Source organism: Coturnix japonica, chromosome 6 (assembly GCF_054131305.1).
Source record: "Coturnix japonica strain WE chromosome 6, WE-NBRP24, whole genome shotgun sequence".
Taxonomy (NCBI): Eukaryota; Metazoa; Chordata; class Aves; order Galliformes; family Phasianidae; genus Coturnix; species Coturnix japonica.
This window is the reverse complement of record NC_140668.1, coordinates 23021704-23045545: the sequence shown is the minus strand read 5'-3', so window position 1 is coordinate 23045545 and position 23842 is coordinate 23021704. Positions and strand designations below refer to the sequence as shown.

Genomic DNA, 23842 nt, shown 5'->3' with positions numbered 1-23842 from the left:
GCGCCGAAGGAGCGCGGGCCGCGCTGCCGGAGTCCCGCCCGGTGACTCAGCGCGGGGCGGTGCGGGCCGAGGGGCGGCGCCGGCGGGCGGAAGGGCCGCAGGAAGCGGGGCCGAGAGGCGGCGGCGGCCGCGGGGCTCCGCGATGCCGCTCCTGTTCCTGGAGCGCTTCCCCTGGCCCAGCCTGCGCACGTACGCGGCGCTCAGCGGCCTGGCCCTGTTGGCCGCCGCCTTCAGCGCTCAGCGCGCCCTCAGCGCGGCCGGCGAGCAGCGGGCGGGCGGGCCGCGGGCCCTGGACGTGGCGTACTACCTGCTGTCCGACAGCCTCTGCGTCTGGGTGAGCCGGGCCGACGGGGGCCGTGGTGCTCTGGGGGCCGTGGTGCTCTGGGGGCCATAGTCTTGCTCCGCGTGCCGACATGGAGGCCCTTAGCGCCAGAACGTGCCGGGCCGGGTGAGCGGCTCCTCGGGCAGCGGCAGCTTTGTTTGCCGGGCGTTCTGCCGGGAGGGGTTCGCGTTTCTAGAAAGCGAGATGAGCGATCGGCCCGTGTCGTACGGAGGGCAGGGTTACGTTTCATCAGAGCTGCGCGGCGCACAAAGCAGCCTCTGTTGGGCTCCTCTCGGAGCGGGGCAGAAGGATCCGTCGCTGACTGCTTTGTTTCCGTGCAGGTGCTGGTGAACACGGCGTGCTGTGTCCTGATGCTGGTCGCTAAGCTGATCCAGCGCGCGGTGTTCGGCCCGCTGCGAGTCAGCGAGAGGCAGGTAAGGCAGCACAGCACTGCTGTGTTTGCTACGTGGAACTGCTGAACACACAGTATAAATAAGCTTTAAAACACATTTCAGCCCTATCTCTGAGTTCTCTGTGCTGGAGTTCTCAGTGCTGAGCGTGCTGTCCAGTAGCACCATGTAGAAAACAATCTCCCCAGGAGATACTCCTGTATCTGCAGTTAGAGGCTTCCAGTGTTTTTCTGGAGGGAACTTCATCATTGTTTAATGGTATTTTACAAGTTCGGGGTCAACTTGCAAACCCTTTGTACACATTGCCAGATTTCTTACAAGCCCACCTCAGTTCAGGGCACTCACAACATCTGTTTTCTTCCCTGTTTTGCTTGTATATGGTGACATTTCTCCACTGCATTTCCCAGTTAGGGAAGTGCCAGTGTTGCTAACTCGCACGCCTTGCTCTGTACCCTGAGTGCTGCACAAGTATGGGTGCTCTCCAGCCTCAGGCATGGAGGCGATGACATGCATGTGGCCAGGACTGAAATCTCACACTGCTATTTCCTGAACTTATCATGGGTGAGAAGGTTTGTCAGAACGCAGCTAAAGGACCATTACTGCTCAGGCTTTTTAAAGCAGGATCCTGCAGAAGATAAAAGCAGCAACAGCAGTAGTTGGGATAGTAGGTATCTTAAAAATAAACATGTAAACATAGTTCTCTAGGAAAAATCAGGCTGTGATCATTTTTGGCACAGGGAGCTGTGGCACGTAATGCTTTGTGAGTAGCCACAGGTCCCTCAAAGCCTGTTGTATCTGTGGTTCACTTCCTCAGAGCTTTTGAGTGAAGTATATAACAAGCAGGTAATTCAGTCACACTTGTTTTTTGGTCATGCATGTTGACAGTGAGGATGTGGAATTTTAACCAGCGATAATTCCCAGGTTCTCTCCTCTCTTTAAAAACTGAAGTGAGAGGCAGTGACTGGATTCGTTCGTTTTTGGATAGTGAGAGTGTGCTCTGCGGGTAGGCTGGTTATCGTTGCTGGTGAACCAACACTTGTCAGCATTGGGAAGGAATTCTGGGCATGTCTGAACTGTCCTGGTGGTTTCATTGTGTTCTTTAACAAAACGTGTGGATTGTCAGTGCTCTCTCCATAGTAACTGAGTGCCTTCCTTCCTTTCTTTTCAGCATCTCAAGGATAAGTTCTGGAATTTCATCTTCTACAAGTTCATCTTCATTTTTGGTGTGCTGAATGTTCAGACAGTGGAAGAAGTGGTCATGTGGTGCCTCTGGTTCTCTGGGCTTGTGTTTCTTCATCTCATGGTCCAGCTCTGTAAGGATCGCTTTGAATACGTAAGTTTTGATTTAAGGGCTCTCTTTTGGGGTTTACAGATTTAGAGGCACTGGGTTAGGATAGGCTGCAAGCAGATCATTTAGGCCTCTTCCCCACCTGAGGTGCAGAACAAATGCACCTTCTTTTAGCTTCAAATGATTGCTTTGGAATGCCGTGTCAATCTTACTCCTTCAGTTTTCTCATCAGACAAGTAGAGCTGAAGATATGTATTCTCTTTAATGAATTGTTCCATATATGTGCCCCATAGTTACTGCTGCATAGCTCTGTGTCTTGTCTTCATTGCTCTTAGTGGAGAAATCTGGAGAGCAGAACTTCCCTTAGAACTTAGAACCTTAGTCCCTTTGGGACTGATCTGTAAAAGCTCACTTACATCTACCCAGTGCTGAGTCCCAACATCTACCCAGTACTGAGTCCCAAAGCCTTTACGACACCCAACACAACTTTCTTCATAAGCTGTGTGCAGTTTCTGTAAATTTGGTAGGGAGACCAGAAACTGAAAGCTAGGCAAGGGTGAAACGGGACATTGGACAGTAAGACTTGTTCTTTTAGCATCTATAATGCATGCGTGTTTTCCTCAGCTCCTCCATCCTGAAATAAGAGTTTGAACTAAACTGGATCCATGAATTTCCTCCTGGTAGTTTTATAATTCCTTTATTTTGTTATTAATATCCAGTAAGGCCTGTCACCTCACAAGGAGCTGAGCACCAAACTTGAGATGAGATGGGCTGGGGCTCAGGAAATGGAGAATAGAATGAACCGGGCGGTCATTGGGTCTTGGGCTTGTTCAGAGAGTTGTAAGAGAACAAAGTTCATGTGGGGAGAAATCATTATTATTACTATCCTCTTCTTCCTTCAAGGCATGTATCATAGTTCTTTGTTTGGACAAATGGTACTAGTGTTATCTGCCTTGTAGTCTCAGCTGGATGAGAAATGAATGTAAACAGGGAAGAAGGAATTAGTTTTAGAAGAAAAGATGGGAGTTGATTTTAATCAGAGTGGGGTGAAGCTTTGGGCAACTCCTTTCCTTATCCTGTGCTTCCTGCCCTGAAAATAAGGACATGGACCCCTCTTTAGTATATTTTGACTTGATCTAGGTGTAGCGTACTGTCAAGGTAGCTTAGATGATGAATTATATATATTATATGTGTTGTTGAATGAGACCATTTTCAGTAGGCTCTGTTCAGCAGTCTGTAGCTGCAGGTGAGTTTTTGGAGGGTGGTGTCTCATTCTTTCAGTGTTGAGCTCATCCTAAGCAGATACTGTGGATTTGATGCAGAAACTATTGGGTGAGAAAGAGCCTGTGGTTTTGTCACACAAGTGACCTAATCATTAGATCAAATAATCAAAATGATCCCTTCTGACTTCAGAAAACCCTGTGAATGTAAATGAGAGGGAAGTGAGTGATGCTTTGTGGTGGTGTGTCCCTTTAGCTTTATTCTGCAGTGCTTATTGCTATGACGTGTAGTTGAGGTTGTGAAACTGATTTTCTTCTGGAAACAAAAGAAGGAAAAATTGTCTGGGGAAGTGAACACAGAGGGCAGGGAGGATGAAGTGCTAATTCAAACCTGTTTTGTACTTATGTGTTTGTGTTGCAGCTGTCCTTCTCTCCGACAACACCCATGAGCAGTCACATCAGAGTCCTGACCCTGCTTGTCGCCATGCTGCTGTCCTGCTGTGGGCTGGCAGTTGTGTGTGGTGTTATTGGCTACACCCATGGGATGCACACCCTGGCTTTCATGGCGGCAGAGGTGAGACTGCTTTCATAATGGTGTTGTTTCTGCTCTGCTTTTCGCTCCTCAGCTGGGGGTGTGTGACATTTCTTGGCTCATGGTGGGTTTTCTTTTTGCTTCCCTAAAGAAGTAGTTCCAAAGATGCATCTGAGCCCCTCTCCTGTTTTAGGATAGTTGCCACATGTGTATTCTTTCTCTGTTCAGAGTTTAAACCCACAGATACTCTTTGTCTGAAGAAGGGAATGAGGAGATAGATCTGTAAGATGGTGCTGAAATCAGATGGCAGTGTATGAAAAAATAATGGCTGTGCTTCATGAGCATTACGAGAAGGCTTAGTTGAAATGGCAGTTAGGGAGAGGGACAGAGTGTACACATAATGTGTGCTTTAGCTGTTCCCTTGAGGCTGCATTTTCTGTTTCATTTCTCCATAAAAGGGTTGCAACTAACGTCTTTCCCTAAGGCATGCCCATGGGATTTGTTTGAGTAGTTGCAACTTAGGTGAGGTGAGCAATCTGTGTTTGTGCACCTCTGTAAGTGTCAGGCTGTTTGTGAAATACATGTCCATGTGTTTGTGGGGTGAAGTCAACGTGCTTGTGATGTTCTGGTTGTTGCACTCTGCCTGAGGAAGTGACAAGTGAAGGGGTGGTAACCATTGTCGCTGCAACTGAGTCACGCTGGTGCATCCTTGGTTCAGACAGCAAGTAACACCTAAGATCTGTTTTTCTTCTCCGCTACCTCGAATTCATACTTGGAATTAGCAAAAGCAATCAGCTGATAGCAGGATGTACAGTTGTACAATCAATAGGTAAGCAGAGGTTTGAACAGGTGTTTCGTTAAGAAAGATTATCGTGATGGAAAGATAATCTGTAGTAAATGGAAATGCTTACCGAAGTTGAAGGCTGGCAGTAAAACTCACAAAGGAGAGATCTCCAGAGAAAGAGATCCTTCCTCAGTGGCAGTCAGCCCTTAAATGGGATCTAGGAGAGGTGCAGCCAGGCTGACTCATTGCTTGCCTCAGGTGGTCAATCAGAGGTTCAGGCTGAGATCAGCAGTTTCCCGTACACAGGATGATATGGTGCTCAGTTACTGGGCACATCTGTGTATTTTCTCTTAAATAGGAGAACATGCTGCAGGGCTGGATTTGCAGTTCTTGAAGATTTACTGCTCTCTCTAGTAGGTGGCATCTCGTTAATGCTGCATCTCGTATCTCGGCTCAGCAGAACGGTGTATCTGCCCTGTGCCAGCACGGGGGAGGTTTATCAGGAGTGTTTTGGTTTCCAAGAGTTGCCTGCTTGGTGCTGATGTATTCATTACAGCTGTTCTGTCTGTTTGTTGACAGTGAGGAGTGTAGGTGCATGGTCCTCAGCCGAGCCACAGTTCCATGCTACCCTCTATGCTGTGGAGGATGTATAGGAAAGGGTTTCCTGCCCCATCCTGCTTCTCTCAGAACACTGAGGGCTGTGGGTGGGCTCTGGGAGGTTGTCTGGTTGTTCATTGACCTCATTTATACTTTGGCCTGTGCAGCGTCTGAGTGCAATGAATTCTGTTTCACTCTGTTGTGTACACACATGAGCTCTTCCAGTTGTTGGGACTCACCTGCCTGGTACAATCCCTATTCCCTGGCTATTGTGTGATACATTGGTGATGAAAAATAGCAAAAAACTGTTCCCTGTTTACTCTTCTTCACATCACCCGTAATTTTACGGACCTTTTTCCTATTCCTTCCAAGGAAAAGAATTCTTATCCATTTAATCCTTTCCACATGGAACTGTCTAACCCCATCCCTTCCTGCATCTTTTCAATATGCCCTCTGTGGATGACTGTGAGGAGTTCCTTTGACTTCAATAGCCAACAGTCGTGGTGGTGGATTTAAACATTCAGGTTTCTTCTAGGAGCTGGTGGTGACACCTCGTGGTCCTCATGCTCTCGGTAAAAGAGCATTAAAAACTGAAGGCTGAAATGTGTTCCTGGTGGTGGCTTCCAGAGGGGCCCTGCCAAATGTATTCTGTTAGAGTGTATCTAATTACTTTAAGCTGCAGTAAACGATTCATCTCTCCCCTGACTGCAAGTGCTCACTGTGCAGAGCCTCACAGCAGTGCAGTGCCTCGCAGCAATGCGTGTCAGTGTGCAGGAGCAGAGCTGGCAGCTGCCTGCCCTGTGCTGCATCCTCTGGGGAGCAGAGTGCAGCATGTTCCTCTTTGTGTCATCACTGGCAGCTCCTCAGGCTGCCAAGCTGGGTCGCTGCTGGCGCAGTGCTGCACTGTTGCCTTGCTAACCAGCACCAAAATGTCTTGGCAGCAGAACGGTGGATTGGAGGGAAGAATTGGAATGCCAGGTTCCAGATGCTGACTTAGGTTTTAACCTCTTCAAAGCTGTAAAAACCTTCAGATTTCCTGCTGAAAAACGTCTTCTTTGATGGAGGCTTCCTGCCACGTGTAATAGTTCTGACATCACTCTGCGCTCTGTGCTGCATCCACCCACAGCTCAGGCTGTTGTTCCATTTCACTGCCTGTGTGGTGAGCACTGGGATGTGTTTGCTTTTCCTCTGTGGTCTCCTCAAAGCCAAAACCCTGAGAACAGAGCTGAGTCTCTTTCTCTTACCCACATTTGGAATGGGGGGGGGGGGGGTAGGCAGAGGGCAGTCTGACAGCCCCATAGAGCAGCCTGAGGTTAGCCTGAGCTAACCAGGCCAGAACACTGCTAACATCTTTGTTTCCTCTTTTGCAGTCTCTGCTGGTGACAGTCAGAACTGCTCATGTGATTTTGCGGTGAGTACTGCTGTGGTGATTGCTCAAGGTGTTTGTGCACGTGGTGTGGATGTAAGAGCTGCATGCAGTCACCTTGCTGCATTGCAAATGTGTATTTGGGGACAGGCCCCTTCTGTTTTTGAAACATAAGTTCTACAGTGCGTGGATTGCTTTAGAGGCTGCTAATAGAGCAGTGCTTAAGACATGGATTAAAATGGATTGGCACTGCTGTTTGGGGGTTGATGTATGCTCCTTGATACCATCATACTGTGTTTCTTTTAAGCTCCTGATCTTTCTAGCTTTTGCTCTAGAGAAGCAGAAAGCTCATGCATCTGCAAGGCGTATGTAGGGCATGACATAAAGAGCAAAAGCTCTTTGTCCAGGTCACCACCAGCTTTCTGGGTCTGTCATTAAGCTGTAATGCCTCACCTGAGACACACCTCAGAGGCTGAGCAATGTGGGTCTGCAGCATGCAGTACTGTCATCTCAAAAGGGGCTCTACGAGCACACAGGAGTTTAGTGAACACCGTTGTGCCTTGTGGTGGCATCTGTAGTGCCAGTGTGGGCTGAGCACTGGCTGCTTTTTGCCTTTGTCAGATATTGCTGTTTGAAACCAGTAAAAGTAGAGAAAACAAAGAAAGTGCTGGGCCTACAAAGGGCAAAGAATCCAAACCGAGAAGAATAAATAGCTTAGAGATTTTAGCTAATGAAAACCAGCAAATAAAGTTAATGTCTGGGCTCTTGCAGATATGTAATTCATCTCTGGGATCTCAACCATGAAGGAACGTGGGAAGGTAAAGGCACATATGTGTACTACACGGATTTTGTCATGGAGCTGACCTTGCTTTCGCTGGACTTGATGCATCATATCCATATGCTGGTATGGAGCACTGCAGCATTAGCTGAGTACCTTGCCTTAAAACACTGGGTGCTGGGTATTTCAAATAGGCATTTTTGTTTTGCTTATTTCGTGTTGTAGAGAAGTTCAGTAAATGAAGAGGAAAGTGTTGTATGGGGCTTCTGGCATTCTTTCGTCCTGTGTAATTGCAGTCTTCATAAATAACTTTGTTATGGAGTATTAACTACTGTGTAATTACCTGTTTAATTGGCTTTATTATTGAGCAATCACATGGAATTATTTTCACTGGCAGCAGGGGGCATTCAGACAAACAGGGCTTGAACACCATTTCTCCTGTTATGAACCCTGTGCTACTCAGGTGGTTTTTGAGGGGGTGAAGAGCAGCATTTCCTGTGAGCAAGTGTGGTTAGTTTGAATGTTCTTAATAGAAGAACTGATTTCCTGGGTTCTTGTTCTTTTAAGCACAGATACAGTTTCTTGTGGCTGCCTCCCAGTTCCCACTTCTGATCCCTGCTGTTGTTTTTTTTTCCCCGCCAAAGCTGTTTGGCAATATCTGGCTGTCGATGGCCAGCCTGGTGATCTTCATGCAGCTGCGCTACCTGTTCCACGAGGTCCAGAGAAGGATTCGGCGGCACAAGAACTACCTGCGTGTGGTTGGAAACATGGAGGCCCGGTGAGTTGCCTGCTTGCTCTAGGGTGTGCATTGTGCTGTGGGGACAAGAGCCCAGGCAAGAAGTTGGGGGTTCTCTTATGTTCCTTTGATATTCGATGGTATGTTGTGAGCTGGAGAGATGCTGTCTTCCAAAACCTGCTCTGAAATGTTCCTGCTGTAGAGGGTGTGTTTTTACAGTCTTTGCTTCCATTGTATTTGTGACAAGGGACTCTCTGTCTCAGTTTAACAGATACACAGGCTGACTTTTACCAGGCATCCTACTTTTGTACAAGTAATGCTGATCACAAGTGAACTCTTCAGTCCAGAATTTCTTCTGTTTGCCCTTATGTACTGCCCTAGGTGGTAGGGGTGGCATAAGGTCTGCAGAGCTCAGCCTGCTTCATGTATTGCCTTTGGCTCTGATGGAAATTAATGCTTCTAATTTCCTCAGGCTGTGTCATTCAGTTACTGCCAGAAATTTAATCAAAATATTAATTAAAAGAAACAACCTGTTCATTAAACGTGAGGCCAACTTCAAGCCAGCTTTGCACCTGGAGCAGAGCTGAGGGCCATTCAGGATTACTTTAGGCCATCCCCCTGTACCAAGACAATGTAGAGAAGTGGAGAGGCCTGCTAAAAACTGAGAGTGTGCCATGTGCTTCTCCATCTCTGATGCCTTGTCATAGTTCAGCTGTGTCCTCAGTAAAATAAAGAGCAGCAGGGAGTTTTTTTGTACATTGCGGTACCATTTTCATTTTAAACTCTGATGGACTTGACCAGCTCTGATGCCTGCTGTGCTCTAAGTAGAGAGAGCGGTCTTCCCTGGAGATTCACAGTGTTTTCTTTGCAAAAGGGCAGGTAGTGCTATCACACCAGGTTAAGAGCTGCATAGCCATGTTCATCCACAGTGGGTTACTTCTTTCTGGTAACGCAGCTGCTGAACCCTTTATATTGCTCTCAAAGCCATTTTGAGTTGTTAATGTTTCAGGCATCTTGTCTGATGACTTTGTGTAGTTGGTTTTTGGGTGTATTGTGCAGTGGCTGTACTGCAAAATGTTGTGCTACTCATCTCTGTACTGTCTCTACTGTTTGTCTTTGGGTACTATGCAATAGATACTTGCACTGTAGATTAAACATATAATAATTCAAAGACAAATAGAGGTTGGTGAAATCTGAGGGCAAAGTTTGTCAAACCAGAAGTACTTAGGAAGACATTTTGATGGGTACAGCTATTAAAGCTCATTTAGAAAAATGACATAAGCCAAATCTATACAGGTTATAACTTGAGGTTCTTGACCTAATGATCATGCTCCGTGGAAGGCAGTAAGTCATTTGGGCTTAGGGTGTATGCAAGATGTGCCAAAAGAAACTGTGCAAGAAAGCATGGGAGAGACGTGTATGATAGTTTTCCTTTACAGCATGAGTTCCGGTTATGGAAAAGGTAACAAACATCCTGGCACGCCTCCCTCGAGGAAAAATGAATGTGAAGGGTAAGGTTTCCTCAGTGCAGAATCCTTTAGGCAGAAAGCTGTGCTGCGCTGGGATAATCATTACTGCTGTCTCTTCCTTTTATAGGTTTGCAGTTGCGACACCTGAGGAGCTAGCAGTCAATAATGACGACTGTGCCATCTGCTGGGACTCCATGCAATCCGCGCGGAAGCTCCCCTGCGGCCATCTCTTCCACAAGTATGTTGCTGGGGCTGCAGGGCCTGGGGACAGAGGTTATGTGGGGCAAGTGTGACACTTAGAGCAGGGTGACAAGCAGCCGACTCAGCTGAGCTGTGGTTGCTGACTGCCTGGGCCATCTTGGTTTGCTTCTAATTACAGAGCAAAAGTAGCATTTGCTTCCATGTTGGAGCTGTTTCATTTGCTGCCTTCTTTCCTCTGAACTAAGAGTATATTTGTTGTCAGCTGCTACACAGGTAGTACTGAGTTATGGTATCTCAGTTGCAAGTCTGTACCCTGCCTTTCTGTGCAAATACTTGGTAAAATAGGCCTTCTTTTTTTTTTCCCTCTGTTGGTCTCAGGCTTTTCTTCTTCCATGTGTGCATGTTGGTTTTCAGGCAATGAAGAAAAATTGGAGTTAGATCCTTATATACTCTTCAGATACCAACTTTAAGGAGAAAAACAGCAAATATTCTTTGTACAGCACATCTTTACATGGTGATGCTCCAGAACATTTGTGGAGGTCATGTCTGATTAGATGGTTTTGTTGGGGGCCTGAGTCCCTCAGGGCTGGGAATGAAAGAGTTTAAACGAACAGATTAGTGGGGGAGGTCACCAGGTTCTGCTAATTGGAGCTGGGAGGCTCTCACCGGAGGATGGTTCTCTGTCCTGTTTCTTGCACTCAGTTGGTAGTGAGTCACAATAGGTGCTTGTAGAGGTAGAGTGCTCCTTAGATGCACCTTACCTTGGATCTTTTGTAGCAGCACATGGATCTTTACATTTATGTGTAAAGGTAAAAGGGATGGGGCTGAAGGTGGGAATTTCTGGAGTGCCATTTGGTTAACGTGCACAGTCAGTTAAATTCTCCCTGTGAATCTGAGCAGGTTCTTTCATTCAAACAGCTTTTTACTTTTCTGGTAACTGTCAGAGCAGAGGTTGGAATCCGTGTGCTAATTTGTTGTCATTTGTGACAACCTTGCCATAAATATTTATCTGTGTTCCAAGAAGTCTCTAATGAGATAATTTGCCTCAGTAGCAGAAACCTCTTCCAGAGCTGCTGAATCAATGAATATTTAATCACCCCCGGAGCACTTGAGAAGCACAGGGTCTCCTCATCAGAAATTTGTCTTCTCTGTATCTAAAATGACCCTTTTGTATTTCTTTTCTCTGAAGCTCAGTTACCTTTACCTCACTGGTGCTCTTAAGGAGGGAACGTATTGCAGCAGATGGCTTTAGATGGTATGCCAAAAATAGGTAACCCACAGCACAGCTCTGCGTGCTTAAATCTGCATTTCAAACACCTCTCTCTTTCTACAAGACAGCAAATGTTCAGAATCAGGTGATGTTGCAGTGGCAGATGCTGGATTGTATTAATCTACTGATAAAGCTCCAGAGCTGTACGCACTGTGATGGTTTGGCTGATGACTCTTTTCAGAAATACTTTGGAGCTCTGAAGGTTTCTGTCCGCATTGCTCTGGCAGAGCTGCTATGAAGGTTTATCTGTATCTTTTAAATGTTTGCCCAGTTGCTGTTTGCCCTTTTTCAGCTCAAGATGGTGAGAGAAAGGGCACTTTGTTCCCTCTTTCCAGGCTGAACTTGCTTGTTTTGAGCCAGGCAGGCATCATGCTTGCGCTGGTTGAGTTTGGGGGTAAATTTGCAAGCTTGTTTATAAAACCTGAACCACTTGAGTATTTTCAGCTGGAAGGAAAAGAAACGCCGCCAGTCATCAGGAGATCATCAGACGTACCTTGCAAATGATCTCTGAGCAGTCTGTGTGTACGTGTTAATGCTCTGTGCAGAATATGCTGCAGCTACTTGAAGTTCTTGTGATAATGATGCGTTGGAAAATTGCTGCAAACTCACCATAATGTTACTGTGTTCCCTGTTAGCTCCTGCCTGAGGTCCTGGCTTGAACAAGACACATCTTGCCCAACGTGCAGAATGTCTCTTAATATCACTGACAGCCATCATGTGAGGGAGGATCACCAGAGGGAGAATCTGGATGAGAACCTGGTCCCCGTGGCAGTAGCAGAAGGCAGACCACGCTTGAACCAGCACAATCACTTCTTCCACTTTGATGGTGAGTTGAGCAGATCTGACATCTGATGCTGCTGACCGAAAAAAGCAAAGGAACAGCTTTCTGTAGGAGAGTGTTCTTTCTTTCTGTGGTGGAGGCCAGTTGGACCTGACCTGCTCTAGGACCAGTTGGTTAGAAACAGGCCTGTTTTCAGTAAAATTGCTGGAGTTATTAGCGTATTCCAGAACTGAATCTGGTTCTGGATTATTTTAATTTTCCCTCTAATGGGAACAAGAGAGTCTTGTTTCCATGATCCTCTGGCCCTCAGCTTGTTAAGCCTCTGTGACAGCAGCTGCTTGGAGCAGTCACTGATTTGCTCCAGCCATCTCCACCCTTGGGGTAGACTGCATTGAGAACTCCCTGTATGTAGTACTTTGCCTGCTGAGAACCTCTTGTGCACGTGCCTGACTTACCTTGTGATTTCTTATCCTTAGGCTCTCGAATTGCCAGCTGGCTGCCGAGTTTTTCAGTGGAAGTGATGCATACTACCAACATCCTTGGTATCACACAAGCCAGCAACTCCCAGCTCAATGCTATGGTAAGGCTGCCTGGCTGTTTTGGACCTCTGTTTGTGCTGTGGGGGCAAAGGGGTGCATGTGGATAGAGAACAGAAGGGGAAGGAAGTCAGAGCAGTGCTTGGGTGCCACATGAAAGTTACCTTCTGAACAAGAAGCTTCATTTCCAGGAAGCTAGGGCTGTAGATTATTTTGGATGTGCCAACGCAAAGTGTAAGTAAGTGACAGAGAAAAATTGTATGTACTTTCTACGGGATGTAGGTGTAGATGGATGGACCTTTTCTTAGCTTGACTGATGTGACTTGAGCTTTCCTTTAGTACTCGGCTTCACTCACAACTTCTAGTAGTGAAGGGTCAGAGTAATCTGAAAATTTGTCTGTTGGTTGGTAATGTGGCTTATTGTAGCATGACTCACTTACTGATTCATGATAATGATAGCAGTGCTGAGGATGAAGTCCCTGATTTGACCATGGATAAGCTCTCTAGAACAAGAAGAGAAGGAGGTGGCATTATGGAATTTCTTAGTTAAGAAGTGGCATTTCCTTTGGGTTCTTCATGCTGCCGTGTGCTGTAAGTCAAAGTGCTCAGTGAGGTATCATGTGAAGGTGACAAAACTTTGACAGTGTGAGGCCTTTCCAACCTTCATGATTGTTTAAGCCTCAACAGAATAAGGCCACAATTATTTGGGGGTTGGGGTCAGGGATGGGAAGGTGTTGGCAGATCTTAAGTGAAAATGCAGGGACTCCACATAAAATCAGCTTAGATTTTTTTACAGGACAGAATGACACAAATGGGCTTATGTTAAGGATAAATAATGATTTAGCATTGCATTATTCAAAGTAGCAAATTATATTGAAATGTCTGCTATAAGGGAAAAGCAAAGTTAGCAAGCCACTGAAGTGTTACACATTTTTAATAGAAATGAAGCAAAGTTCTTTGTGTTACTGAATAAAAACCCCAGGGATGTATTTCATGGGAAAGATGGAGGGCTGGAATGCTGCATCAGTTGTTTTGGTCACAGATAGGTACAACAGAGAGTGAGTTTGCTGCAGTTGGTTGTGTTTCAGCACACTGTCAGCTGGTGTAGTTTTTTGCTTTGCTTTTCAGACACCTCGTACTCAGTTTTATTTGGTGTGCTCAGTTTTTTCCCTTGCAACTTTCAGAGCTTTCAGACTGTATGAAAGCTGGTCTGTAGGCAGGGTGGCAAGAGAGAGTATGAGATTAAAACCTCTTCCACAGGTCCTTACCATCTTGAAATGCATCTGGGGCAGAGAAAAACGATTTTATTTAGGTGTTGTTTTAAATGTTCAGCTAACTTTCAGCCATGCCTGAATTCTCTATAGATTTTTATTAAAGGTGCTGTTGCAAAATAATTGTTGGGAATCTTTTGAGGCCTTTATCTGTCTATGTGCCTCAGGGAATAGGAATGTACACTTTCAGGACCATGTAGTGCCTCCATAGAGGTTGTAGTTTTGCTGTTGGCTTCAGTGAAGTCAAAGTATTGCCCTGCAAATCACTGTCAGTGTGGCTTTTTATTCCCTTCATTTTTTCCTCCTCCTGCACATGAGTTATTATAACCTCAGCTTTGAGCAGTTCCTTTTCTTTCTCAGTTTGTAGTGAGACACTTAGCAGCTAATTTTATATATCCCTAGATATATAGTATATCTACAGTTACAAACCTTGCTTTCTCCAGGCCCACCAGATTCAAGAGATGTTCCCCCAGGTTCCTTATCATGTAGTTCTGCAGGATCTGCAGCTGACCCGTTCTGTGGAGATAACCACCGACAACATCTTGGAAGGGCGCATCCAGGTGCCTTTCCCCACACAGGTAAGTCATGGGACAAGTCATGGGACTGTGCAGCTAAAATGTCTGTCTGACATATGGACTGAGCTTGTAGGGGTGAGTGGCATCAGGTAAAGGCACAGTGAGCCCAGCTCAGTGCACTGTTACTCTTCAGATTTGACCTGTGTGAAGATGTTGCAGTTGGAAGATGCAGACCGGTTCTGGCTGTCCGGCATGTGTTGTATCTTCACATTGCAATGTCTGACTTGATCAGAACGCTGAACCACACACTGTTGTGTATGGTTGAGGTATAGATGTCTGTTCCTCGCCATAGCTCTTGGAAGGGCCTTTTTATGTATTAGGATGGCTCTTAGCTGTGCTTTAGCATTGTCCATGTTTAATGCAGGGCACTTTCTTTAAGTGGAAGAGCCTGAAACTGTCACTGGTGGGCTGTGGGCTGTCCATGGTGGTGCAACTGGACTGCAGAATGTATCGAGTGCTTTCCTGCACGGTCACAAATGCATGATGTAGTGCTGAATGCTAATGAGAAAACACCTTGGGGTTAGTTTTTCCTTTGCCTGGAGCTCCATAAATGCAGTATATTCAGTCACATATCAAAAATATGTATTAAAAATGTCCTAGATGGAGACAAATATTTGTTCAGTGAAAGCAGCTCTTCTCCATTGCTCATGTGCAGAAGCTTTAGAACATTTCCAGTTGATTTCTCTGCTGATGGATGATTGAACTGTACTATTTAGGAAGGTTTTCCACAAAGAAAGTAGATGGCAAAAGGATGCCTTGTTCTTAATTAGTGATAGCACATCTCAGTAAAGCAGACTGGGGACAGTGGTTCTGCTAATAAGAATACTGAATTCTGGCTGTGTGCACATCTGATAGTGCTGTTATCTAGAGTGCAGTTTCAGCCTGCGTGCAGGGAAGCAGAGAGAATTCTCTTTCAGCACAGTGCTTTCAGTTCATTACTAATGGATCCATTTCTAAATGGAACACAACACGCAATGCTGCAGAAGGCAGAGTTTGAATGTGTTCAGAGGGCTTGTTTTGGTTTTGTTATTTCACATGCTGCATTAAACCCGTGATGTTTGTGTTTCAGCGTGCAGAGGCTGTTAGACCTGCTTCAAACAGTTCTGTGGAGCGGCACAGCGCTGACCAGGATGATACTAGGACAGTCACACAGGTAATGTGGCATATCCTAGAAGGAGTCCAGCAGAGGGCCACCATGATGGTGAAGGCCTTGAGCATCTCCTGTGTGAGGAAAGGCCAACACACCTGGCTTGGTTCAGCCTAGAGAAGACTGAGAGAGGATCTTACCAATGCTTATAAATGTGTAAAGTGTGGGAGGCAAGTGAATGAGGCCAGACTCTTTTCAGTGGTGTGCAGTGATAGGATGAGGGGCAGTGGCCAAAAAATGGAGCAGAGAAAGTTCCTCACAAATGTGTAGAAGAACTTCTTTACTGTGGGCTGACAGAGCCCTGGAACAGACTGCGTGGAGAGGTGGTGGAGCCTTCTTTGGAGACACTCAGGACCCGGCTGGACACCCACCTGTGCAGACTTCTGTAGGGAGCTGCTTCAGTGGTGGTGTGGGGACTCCTGTTGCTGCTCTCCTGCATGCAGGAATTTTACGTACACCACACCCCAAACATAGTGCAGATGTCCTTGGCACAGGAATACTGCTCTGCTGCTGCTGACCCTGCCACAGTGTTGGGAGGTCTTTGTGTTTGAACTTTGGCAGAGCAGTGGATGAGTGGTTTTCCAGGGATGCCAGGCCAAACCATGCACTCTGTGCATTCAGCTCAGCTTGTGTAGGACAAGCTGAACACCCCTGTTACACAGCCACAGAGACAAACCTGGGAGACAGACCTGCTTAGTTCCCTTCTGTTGGTGCTTCTGTTGCTTGGGAGCTTAGGGGCATCCTCTGGAAAACTCCTGTCTATTTTCTGTCTCTTCAGTTTTGATCTCGGTGTTTAACCACGCACTTGGTGTGTTGCAGATGTTCTCTTTCTTCTTACCAGGAGAATATATTGCTATGGTCAGTCAAACTCTTGTCTGTTTGGAAAGGTCTAGCAACAAACAAGCTACTGCAACAGATTGCATGTAATTTTGTAGTGAGCTTTCTGAATGCAAAAGGGAAGGGATATCAGGAGGCCTCGTTGTTGCCTGTTGGTGAGACTTGCATTTCCAAATAATGGATAGATGCAACTTCACACCTTATGGCACAGCCGCTGAAAGGGAGTGAGGCGGTTCTTGCTGCGTTGTGCTCCAAATTTAGAGTAGGTTTTACAAGCATTCAATCCTTTATGCTCACTTGGGATCTTTGGTAGATGTCCAACATCGCAGCAAATGCATTGGAATTCTTGTTGGCAGTTGGACATGACAGGGGAGCTCGTGTGCTGAAATAGAAGCACCTTTTGTTATGACTGAGCTGGGCTTTCCTCTGTGTCATGTTATGCCTTCATTCCAGCTAGAATTCACAGGGCTTAAGTTGGAGATAGCAATTCCTTCCCCCCAAGTACTGCTGGTGGCTTTGGGGGTTCTGTGCTGATACAAGATGAGGGCAGTCTGGAGATGTGCTGCTGGCTGCTTCCAACAGCATTGGCAGTACTGATGTGGGTGCATGGCGTGCTGCACGTTTTCTTTGTGAATACACTTGCTATTCCTTCTTTACTGTTACATTGCTGATCGAGTCAGCTCTCTGGAATCTAGCTAAATCAAGAGCATTAATTATGAGTAATTAACGTTGGTGTCTCTGAGATCCCTTTCACACAGAGTGTGAAGGCACACAGAATAGAGGCACACAGAATACAGGCTCTTTGAACATGGTTTAGATGAGCTCTGTTCTGTATTTCAGCTGGGGTTTTCAAAGCAGCCCAGGGGATGGGCTGCAGCGAGTGAAAGCCTCGTTTCTTTCAGAGCCTCAGAAAGTGGCAGCTCTTTGCAGCTTGTTAGTTTGATGTGAAGAAGCCCTGGTGGCAAATTTTGCACAGACTTGAGATGTTTAACTGAAAAAGAAAACTCCCTCTTTTCCTAACTTCCCCCTTTTTTCTCTTAGACCAAAAGAGTGCCACTGGAACTCAACTCAAGACTGGAAGAAATGGGAGAACTGAGCGAAGTGGAGGCAGAACCCAGTGAAGCAGAAGATTTTGAGGCCAGGGGAAGTCGCTTTTCCAAGTCAGCTGATGAGAGGCAGCGCATGTTGGTTCAGCGGAAGGAGGACTTGTTGCAGCAAGCTCGAAAGTATGTTCCTTCCTACAGCTGCAGCCTGGCCACTCGGTTTTAATCTCCCAGAATGGCTGTTACATGGATTATGACTGAAAGACTGGGGTGGTGCAAAGAGTATTAGGAGGGATGAATACATTGCTGCAACACGCTCAGGTGCTCTTTAAGACAGACCTGTGCCTCTGATAAACCCAGTTCTGAAACAGCGTCTTGTGTTGCAGCGTGCACACAGCCTCTCAATTGGTGGATCAGAGCTCATAGGGTGATTTTTCCAGCTTCAGTGAGCTTTAGATTCAGCTTCTAGTAAGTGAGGAAATACTGCTTGTGCTGAGACTCCTAGTACACTTCTAGCCAACCTGCCTGCCTGGGTGTCAGCCTGTGCTGTGTGCTGCTGCAGCTGAGCTCACTGTCGGTCACCACTTTCCAAATACAGAACAAGAGCAGGTATTGAGCTGCGTAGGGCTGACAGACCAGAAGAGCTTCTGATGAGCAGGTCAGCACTGCCAAAGTGAGCGTGGCCAACTCTTACTCCCAGCTCAACTAGTATTGAATGTAGATATGGCACTTTGCAGCCCCAGTGCCCACCTGTCAGCGCCTTCCCTGTCCTCATGGAGGGAGCTGCAGGTTCTGCCTGCACTTCAGCATGGTGCAGTGGTGGGACCCAGTCAGTAACTCACCTCAGGTCTCAGAGTCTGAGTGCATCATTAGTGTGTCCATGCAAAGTATTTTCTAGCTTTGGATGCGCTTCAGCTCCTGCCTTGTTTCCTGAAAGCACCGACTGTTTTCTGGAGCCAAACAGATTGGGCTGCTCTCACTCATCTCCCTTTTCTCCTCTTGCAGGCGTTACTTGAACAAGACCTCAGATGAAGATCTGAGCACAGAGAAGCCCTCAGTGCCCGAGGGAACCTCCGCTGACCCAGTCACGCTGCGCCGCAGGACGCTGGCAGCCGCCGCCGAGCGGAGACTGCAGATGCAGCAGAACTCATAGCGCTCACTGCTCCTCCTTCCTCCTCCTCGTGAGCAATGTTGAATAAAAGAAATGAAACACAAAACCCCTGCATTTCTATACCAGCAGGAAAGTGTCACTTCAGAGTTGAGCGCTGCCGAGTGAGCTGGCTGCCGCTCTGCTGTATAAAGCATGTGGTCTAATCATGTTTGGACAGCTGACAAATTAACCTTTTTTGTAATGTTTTCTATGTGATGTTGATCCCCTCCACAGACAAAAGCAATCTGAACCACCAGTGCGATTTCTCTTTGCACGAGGCGTTGGCCTGACTGCACAACGGAAGCTGAGGGAGATGAGTTGGAATTGAGCAGCTGTGGGTGCAGGTCGGAGGGCATGGCTGCAAGAGGGGAAGGAAGCGCAGGGGTTGGCAGCAAACCCTGTGTTAGAGGAGCAGCTGCTCCCTGCTCACCTCCCGAGTGAAGGAGCTGCGTCGGTTGGCTGCGGTGCTGCTGGGAAGCCCGTTTGTAGGCGGGTGGAAGCTGTCTGGCAACGCAACATAGGAAAAAATGGAGTTGCTAATTGTGCAGTGCTGCTCTGATTCACAGCGATGCATACAGCACTTTGCTCACCGTTGCTGGGCTCTTGGCACTTGGCCTGTAGTTCTGCTCGCTCCCCAGGGCTGCGCTATCTTCCTTTTAGAGCCAGAAAGAAGTGAGAAGCGGGGAGGAGCAGAGTGGAGAATTGGGGGGGGCACAGGGGAGGCTGCAGCCCCCAGAATTCGGTGTTAAAAAGCTGATGGAGTCCCATTGAGGAGCCCACCTGTTTTGGACTGCGGAGCAGCACGGACTTGAAGGCTGGAGCTGGCTCTGATGTCTGATATCACGCTTTCTATGTCATTTTTAACCCCACAGCTCTGCCATTAGACAGAAGCACCGGGAGGGCAGGTGACCCTTGTGCACTGTGCAGCCCCATCTGCTCACCCGGCATCTTTCTAAGGGATTTCTGACCCCACGTACACCCGGAACCAGCACTGCTAAGCTTACAGAGTGGGATTTTACACAGCTGTGACTTGTTTAATTCCTGATGAGTGAATCCTTGTTCCGCCGCCCTTTAGAAGGAGCCCAGTATTATCTAGAATCATTGGTATCTGTTTTTTACTGTCGGTCTTTAGGGAGGTTTGAAGGTGGGTTTAAGGAAAGGCCTCGATGTTTAGGTGAGAGTAATTGATTGCAGTGAACCTTTCTGGGCAGCCTTACCTTGCGATGCTGTGTGTGAACTGCCAGGGGTTTTTCTTTTGAGATGATGGGGTTTGCTCAGAACCCGGCTGTTTGGTTTTACTGTTTAAAGAAATGAAATAAAATCTTGATCAGTGTTGGAAATTGTTTGCTGAGTCCTGTGTGTTCCTGTACGATGAGAATCCAAGTGTGGCGTGAAGGGGGAGATGGAAGAGGAACAATGTGTGGGGGGACTGGAAATAAAATGGGTTTGGGGCTGTTGGAGAGCCGGCTGGGGGGATGAGAGCTGATGGGTGTGGAGCGGGCAGAGCTTGGCTGGGGGGTGCGGAATCAGAATCACAGAGTGGTTTGAGTTGGATGGGACCTTGCAGGGTCTGCTCGCACTCCCTGCACTGAGCAGGGACACCCACAGCTCCAGCAGTGCATCCCCGCGCATCCCCGTCCCGCAGCGCAGCCGTTCCTGTGCCCCGAGCAGCCGCTGGGGGGCGGCCGTGCCCGCAGCTGGGCGCTCCCGCAGAGCCCGGCCGCGGTGATCGCGTGGGCTGAATCCCACCCTGAGCGAATTACGTGGAGGTGATAGAGACAGAAATGAGCCCTTGGGGTCCTCTAACGGGACAGTAATAGGGATGAGATGGAAATTAGGGAATAATAATCATTGAATGGCTTGAGTTAGACCTTGAAGCCCACCCTGCTGTGGGCTGGATGCCCCCTCAGCTCAGTCTGCCCAAAGCATCATCCAGCCCGGTCCCGAGCACCTCCATGGATGGGGCACCCACTGCTCTGTGGGCAGCAGCACCAGTACCTCACCACCCTCTGAGGGAAGGATTTCCTCCTCTCATCTCACCCACATCTCCCCTCTGTTAGTTTAAAGCCATTCCCCCTTGTCTGATCACTACTAGATGGTGTAAAAAGTGGGTCTCCCTCCTGGAATGGGGATGAAATTGGGATTGGATGGGACTGAAAGGGGTTGGGATGGAAATGAGGTATGGATGGGATGGGATGGGATGGGATGAGCCAGTGGTTGGAGAGGAGTGGGGCCTGGGGAGGAAGCCCAGATCCAACGTCAGGTCCCAGCACTGCTCATGATTCCTGGATCCTGGCTGCAGGATATCCTGGAGCAGCTCCTGGCCCCACTGCAGTGGAGGTGAAGGGGTCACTGGCAGCCGGCAGGGTGGGAGGTTCTGGGGGTGTTTCCAAGGTCTGATGAGCCCTGGGGATGCTGTGGCCCCGCTCCCTCAGCCCTGCTGATAAATTGGGCCCAGCAGTCACCCAGCAAGGCCAGCAGCCCCAGCACTGGGGGAACTGGTGTGTGTTAGCGCCCCAAATGTGCACACTGCAGGGCTGAGGGGGAGCAGAGAATGGGTTTCTGCAGGTGGGGATGCAAGAAAAACTGGGTTGTGCTGAGTACTGCTGGGCTGCTGTGGGACCGAGCCATGTCTGGAGCTGCTCCTTGGTGGTATCTATGGGGCGGATGAACAGGGTGGGCTGATGGCTGCCAGAGGTGGGTTTTCATGATGGGGAGGAGCTGCGCTTTGGGTGGCCTGTGGAAATGAAGTGAAAGTAAAAATGAATGAAAATAATCAAAATCAAGACAATAACAATAAGTAACGTGGACATGATGGGTCACAAGGGCTGGATTCGGTGACATCCCACTGTGGGGCTGAACGCTGAACTCCCGCTCCCTCGCCCATCTGCATGACGTGGGGGATGTGAAAAACGCCAACAGTGACCTTGCAGATAAAAAAGGGCAAATTCCTGTGAGCAGGAGCGGGGTTCAACCCCACACAACGGCCCTGAGCCAAAGTGCTGCACAGCCCCATGGATCTGATTCTGCACTATTTACTTTGGTGACCACGGAAGCTGCAATCTGGCACCTTCCCCCGCAGCTCCTGCAGCGCTGTGAATCCCCCGTGTGACCTGTTGTTGTTTGGGGTCATTTGGGGATATCTGGGCTCAGACTGACCGCTCACTGCTGTCGCTGTCTGCTGAATGGGACACTGAGCCACTCGCAGCTTGGAGTCTTTTCAGCATCACCTGGAGGCTGATGGGTTTTGCACCAGCAAAGAGCGACCCACTGAAATATTAAATCACCTCGAGAAATGTTCACATCTGATTCTTTTCTGTCTTTCTTCTCCCAGGAATTACTGCTGCTTCACTTCCACATGCACACACACAAAGTATTGCAGCAATTTTCCTTCCATGATGCGACCACAGAGACCTGGAGCAACAGGAATTGATGCTTCTGTTGTGAAATTAACCCACGTTCACTGCAGTGTTTCTTCCATTGGTAGAAAATAAGGAAGAATTCCTTCTCCCATAGAGCAGTGAGGAGGTGTCACCATCCCTGGGGGTGTTCAAGGGAAGGGTGACTGCAGCCCCCATGGATGAGGGTTCAGGCAGCACTGGCGGTACATAGGCAGTTGGACTGAACCATCTTAGGGGTCTTTTCCAACCTCAGTGATTCTCTGGTTCTATCCTATGAAAACCCCATCAGGTTCTGGTCAGATGTTTGGGATAACGTTGTTGGCTTGAGAACAACGGCAGCAAAGGCGAAATGCACTTTTACCTTTGTAATTTTAAGTTACAGTTTTGCATGCAAATGTATATTTACACATTTGGAAGAGCAAAGCCAGATGTTATTGGCCGGGTGTCATGGATAACAGACAACAGAAATGAACAGCGGGGATATGGCTCTGCACTGAAGTGCATTACGTTGCTCAGAAAGGAGCACAGGCCATGGGAACACCACAGCTTTGGGCTGATTTTCCTTCTGGGTGAGCAGATGGAGCAGGTGGACCTGACTGTGTGCAGAGGTGCAGGAGGACCCCATGCTCCAGAGTGCTGAAATTATCATCGCCAGCTCCTGCCCTGTGGCTTTGCACAGCAGAAAGGAGCACAGATCAGAACAACGCATCCCTCAGTGCATCACCATCCCCTGCACACCCCACCTGTAGGGTGGGACCCCATCCTTCCCAAAAGAGGGTATCTCAGGTACTAAACATGGGCTGTGGGTCTTGTGCAAGGGATCATGTGTTGCTGCAGCTCAGGGCACAATGCCCAAAGGATCCCAAAAGGCAAAAGTGAGAGTGAGCCGTGTTGCTAGGGAACTGCAGTGAGTCGGCTCCACTTCCCTGTAAATGAGGCCAGGAGAAAGCCTTGGATTTGGGGTCAGAAGAGGGCAGGGGTGGAGGATGCAGAGGGGCAGGTTAGAGAGTGGAGGGGAACATGATGGAGGCTGGAGAGAGCGGTACAGGGGATGGAGAAGGCAGGGATGGAGAGTGGAGGAGGAAATGATGGGGATGGAGAGGGAAACGATGGGGATTGCAAAAGGGGCAATGGAGGGTGGAGGAGGAAATGGTGGGGGGAGAGGATGCAAAAGACAGCGATGTAGGACAGAGGAGGATGGAGGGCAAGATGATGGAGGTGGAGAGGGAAAGGATGGGCACGGAGAGGGAAATGACAGGGATAGAGGATGCGAAAGGCAGTGATGGAAGATAGAGGGGGAAATTATGGAGGACAGAGAATGCAGAGGGCAGTGATGTGGAATGGGAGGGCAGCAATGCAGGATGCAGTTTGCGGTCGAGGCCACTTGCTCGACACAGAAGGAAGTTCGTTAAGCTTTAATGCTGCTTTGCATCAGCAGACATTATTTATGAGCCTACAGCATTCCCGCATCATTAGCCTCGAAACAGGTATAAAATATGAATGACCTTAATGAGAAGCACTCGGCTGATGGTGAGGAGCATCCTGGCACTGCCAGCACTTGGCTGCCCGTGCCACCACCCCACGCTCCACTGCACGCCCCCATCAGGGCCACCCTTCCCTGCACCACCCTCATGGCTTCACTGGGCCATGCCCTGAGCCCTGCTGGATGTCTGCATGTGATGGTGGAGCTCAGAAATCATTTCCATGCTGTTTTCCAGCCCTGGGACCGGCTGGTTTCTGCTACTAAACATAACTCTTGAGTTTTCCTTTTTTTTTTCTTCTAAAAATATTTCAACTATTTTCCAAAGCAGATCCCAAAGGATGCTATTCTCATCTCCCTGGTGGGTTGAGGAGTGAGCTCGCTTTCTGCCAACTCAAAGAGCCACGATTTCACATGGATTTATAGTTTCTTGTCAGGTCAGGCTACTTCCATCTGGGAAGGCTGGTGTTGTCTGGGCTAACACATCTGTTTACTGCAGCACTGCCTTTCGGGTTTGGAAATGTAACATAAGGGGTGAATCCTAACACCCAGTTCCACATCTCTCCACAGCATAAACTGTGCCTGGGATGTAAAAGGGTATTCAGTTATTGGTGCTTGGAGGACAAGGAATGCAACTCAGAACATTGA

The 23842-nt window shown here is 48.0% G+C and overlaps 1 protein-coding gene across 4 annotated transcripts; it reads left to right on the top strand.

The window, feature by feature from the left end:
• Window positions 1-91: 91 nt before the first annotated feature.
• AMFR (autocrine motility factor receptor) lies at window positions 92-19653 on the top strand. 4 transcript variants are annotated; one of them, XM_015873827.3, is made up of 15 exons: window positions 92-334; window positions 664-756; window positions 1901-2065; window positions 3662-3814; window positions 6524-6564; window positions 7291-7423; window positions 7942-8075; window positions 9473-9544; window positions 9630-9740; window positions 11609-11799; window positions 12231-12334; window positions 14005-14139; window positions 15206-15289; window positions 17162-17346; window positions 18169-19653. In XM_015873827.3, exons 1-15 carry the CDS (start codon window positions 143-145, stop codon window positions 18314-18316), a joined length of 1941 nt encoding a protein of 646 aa, XP_015729313.1. In that variant the 5' UTR covers window positions 92-142; the 3' UTR covers window positions 18317-19653. The 4 variants fall into 4 exon arrangements, with proteins under 4 accessions (XP_015729313.1, XP_015729314.1, XP_085407775.1 ...); XM_085551648.1 differs by lacking the exon at window positions 92-334 and adding an exon at window positions 347-448; XM_015873828.3 differs by lacking the exon at window positions 9473-9544.
• The last annotated feature ends 4189 nt before the right edge of the window (window positions 19654-23842 follow it).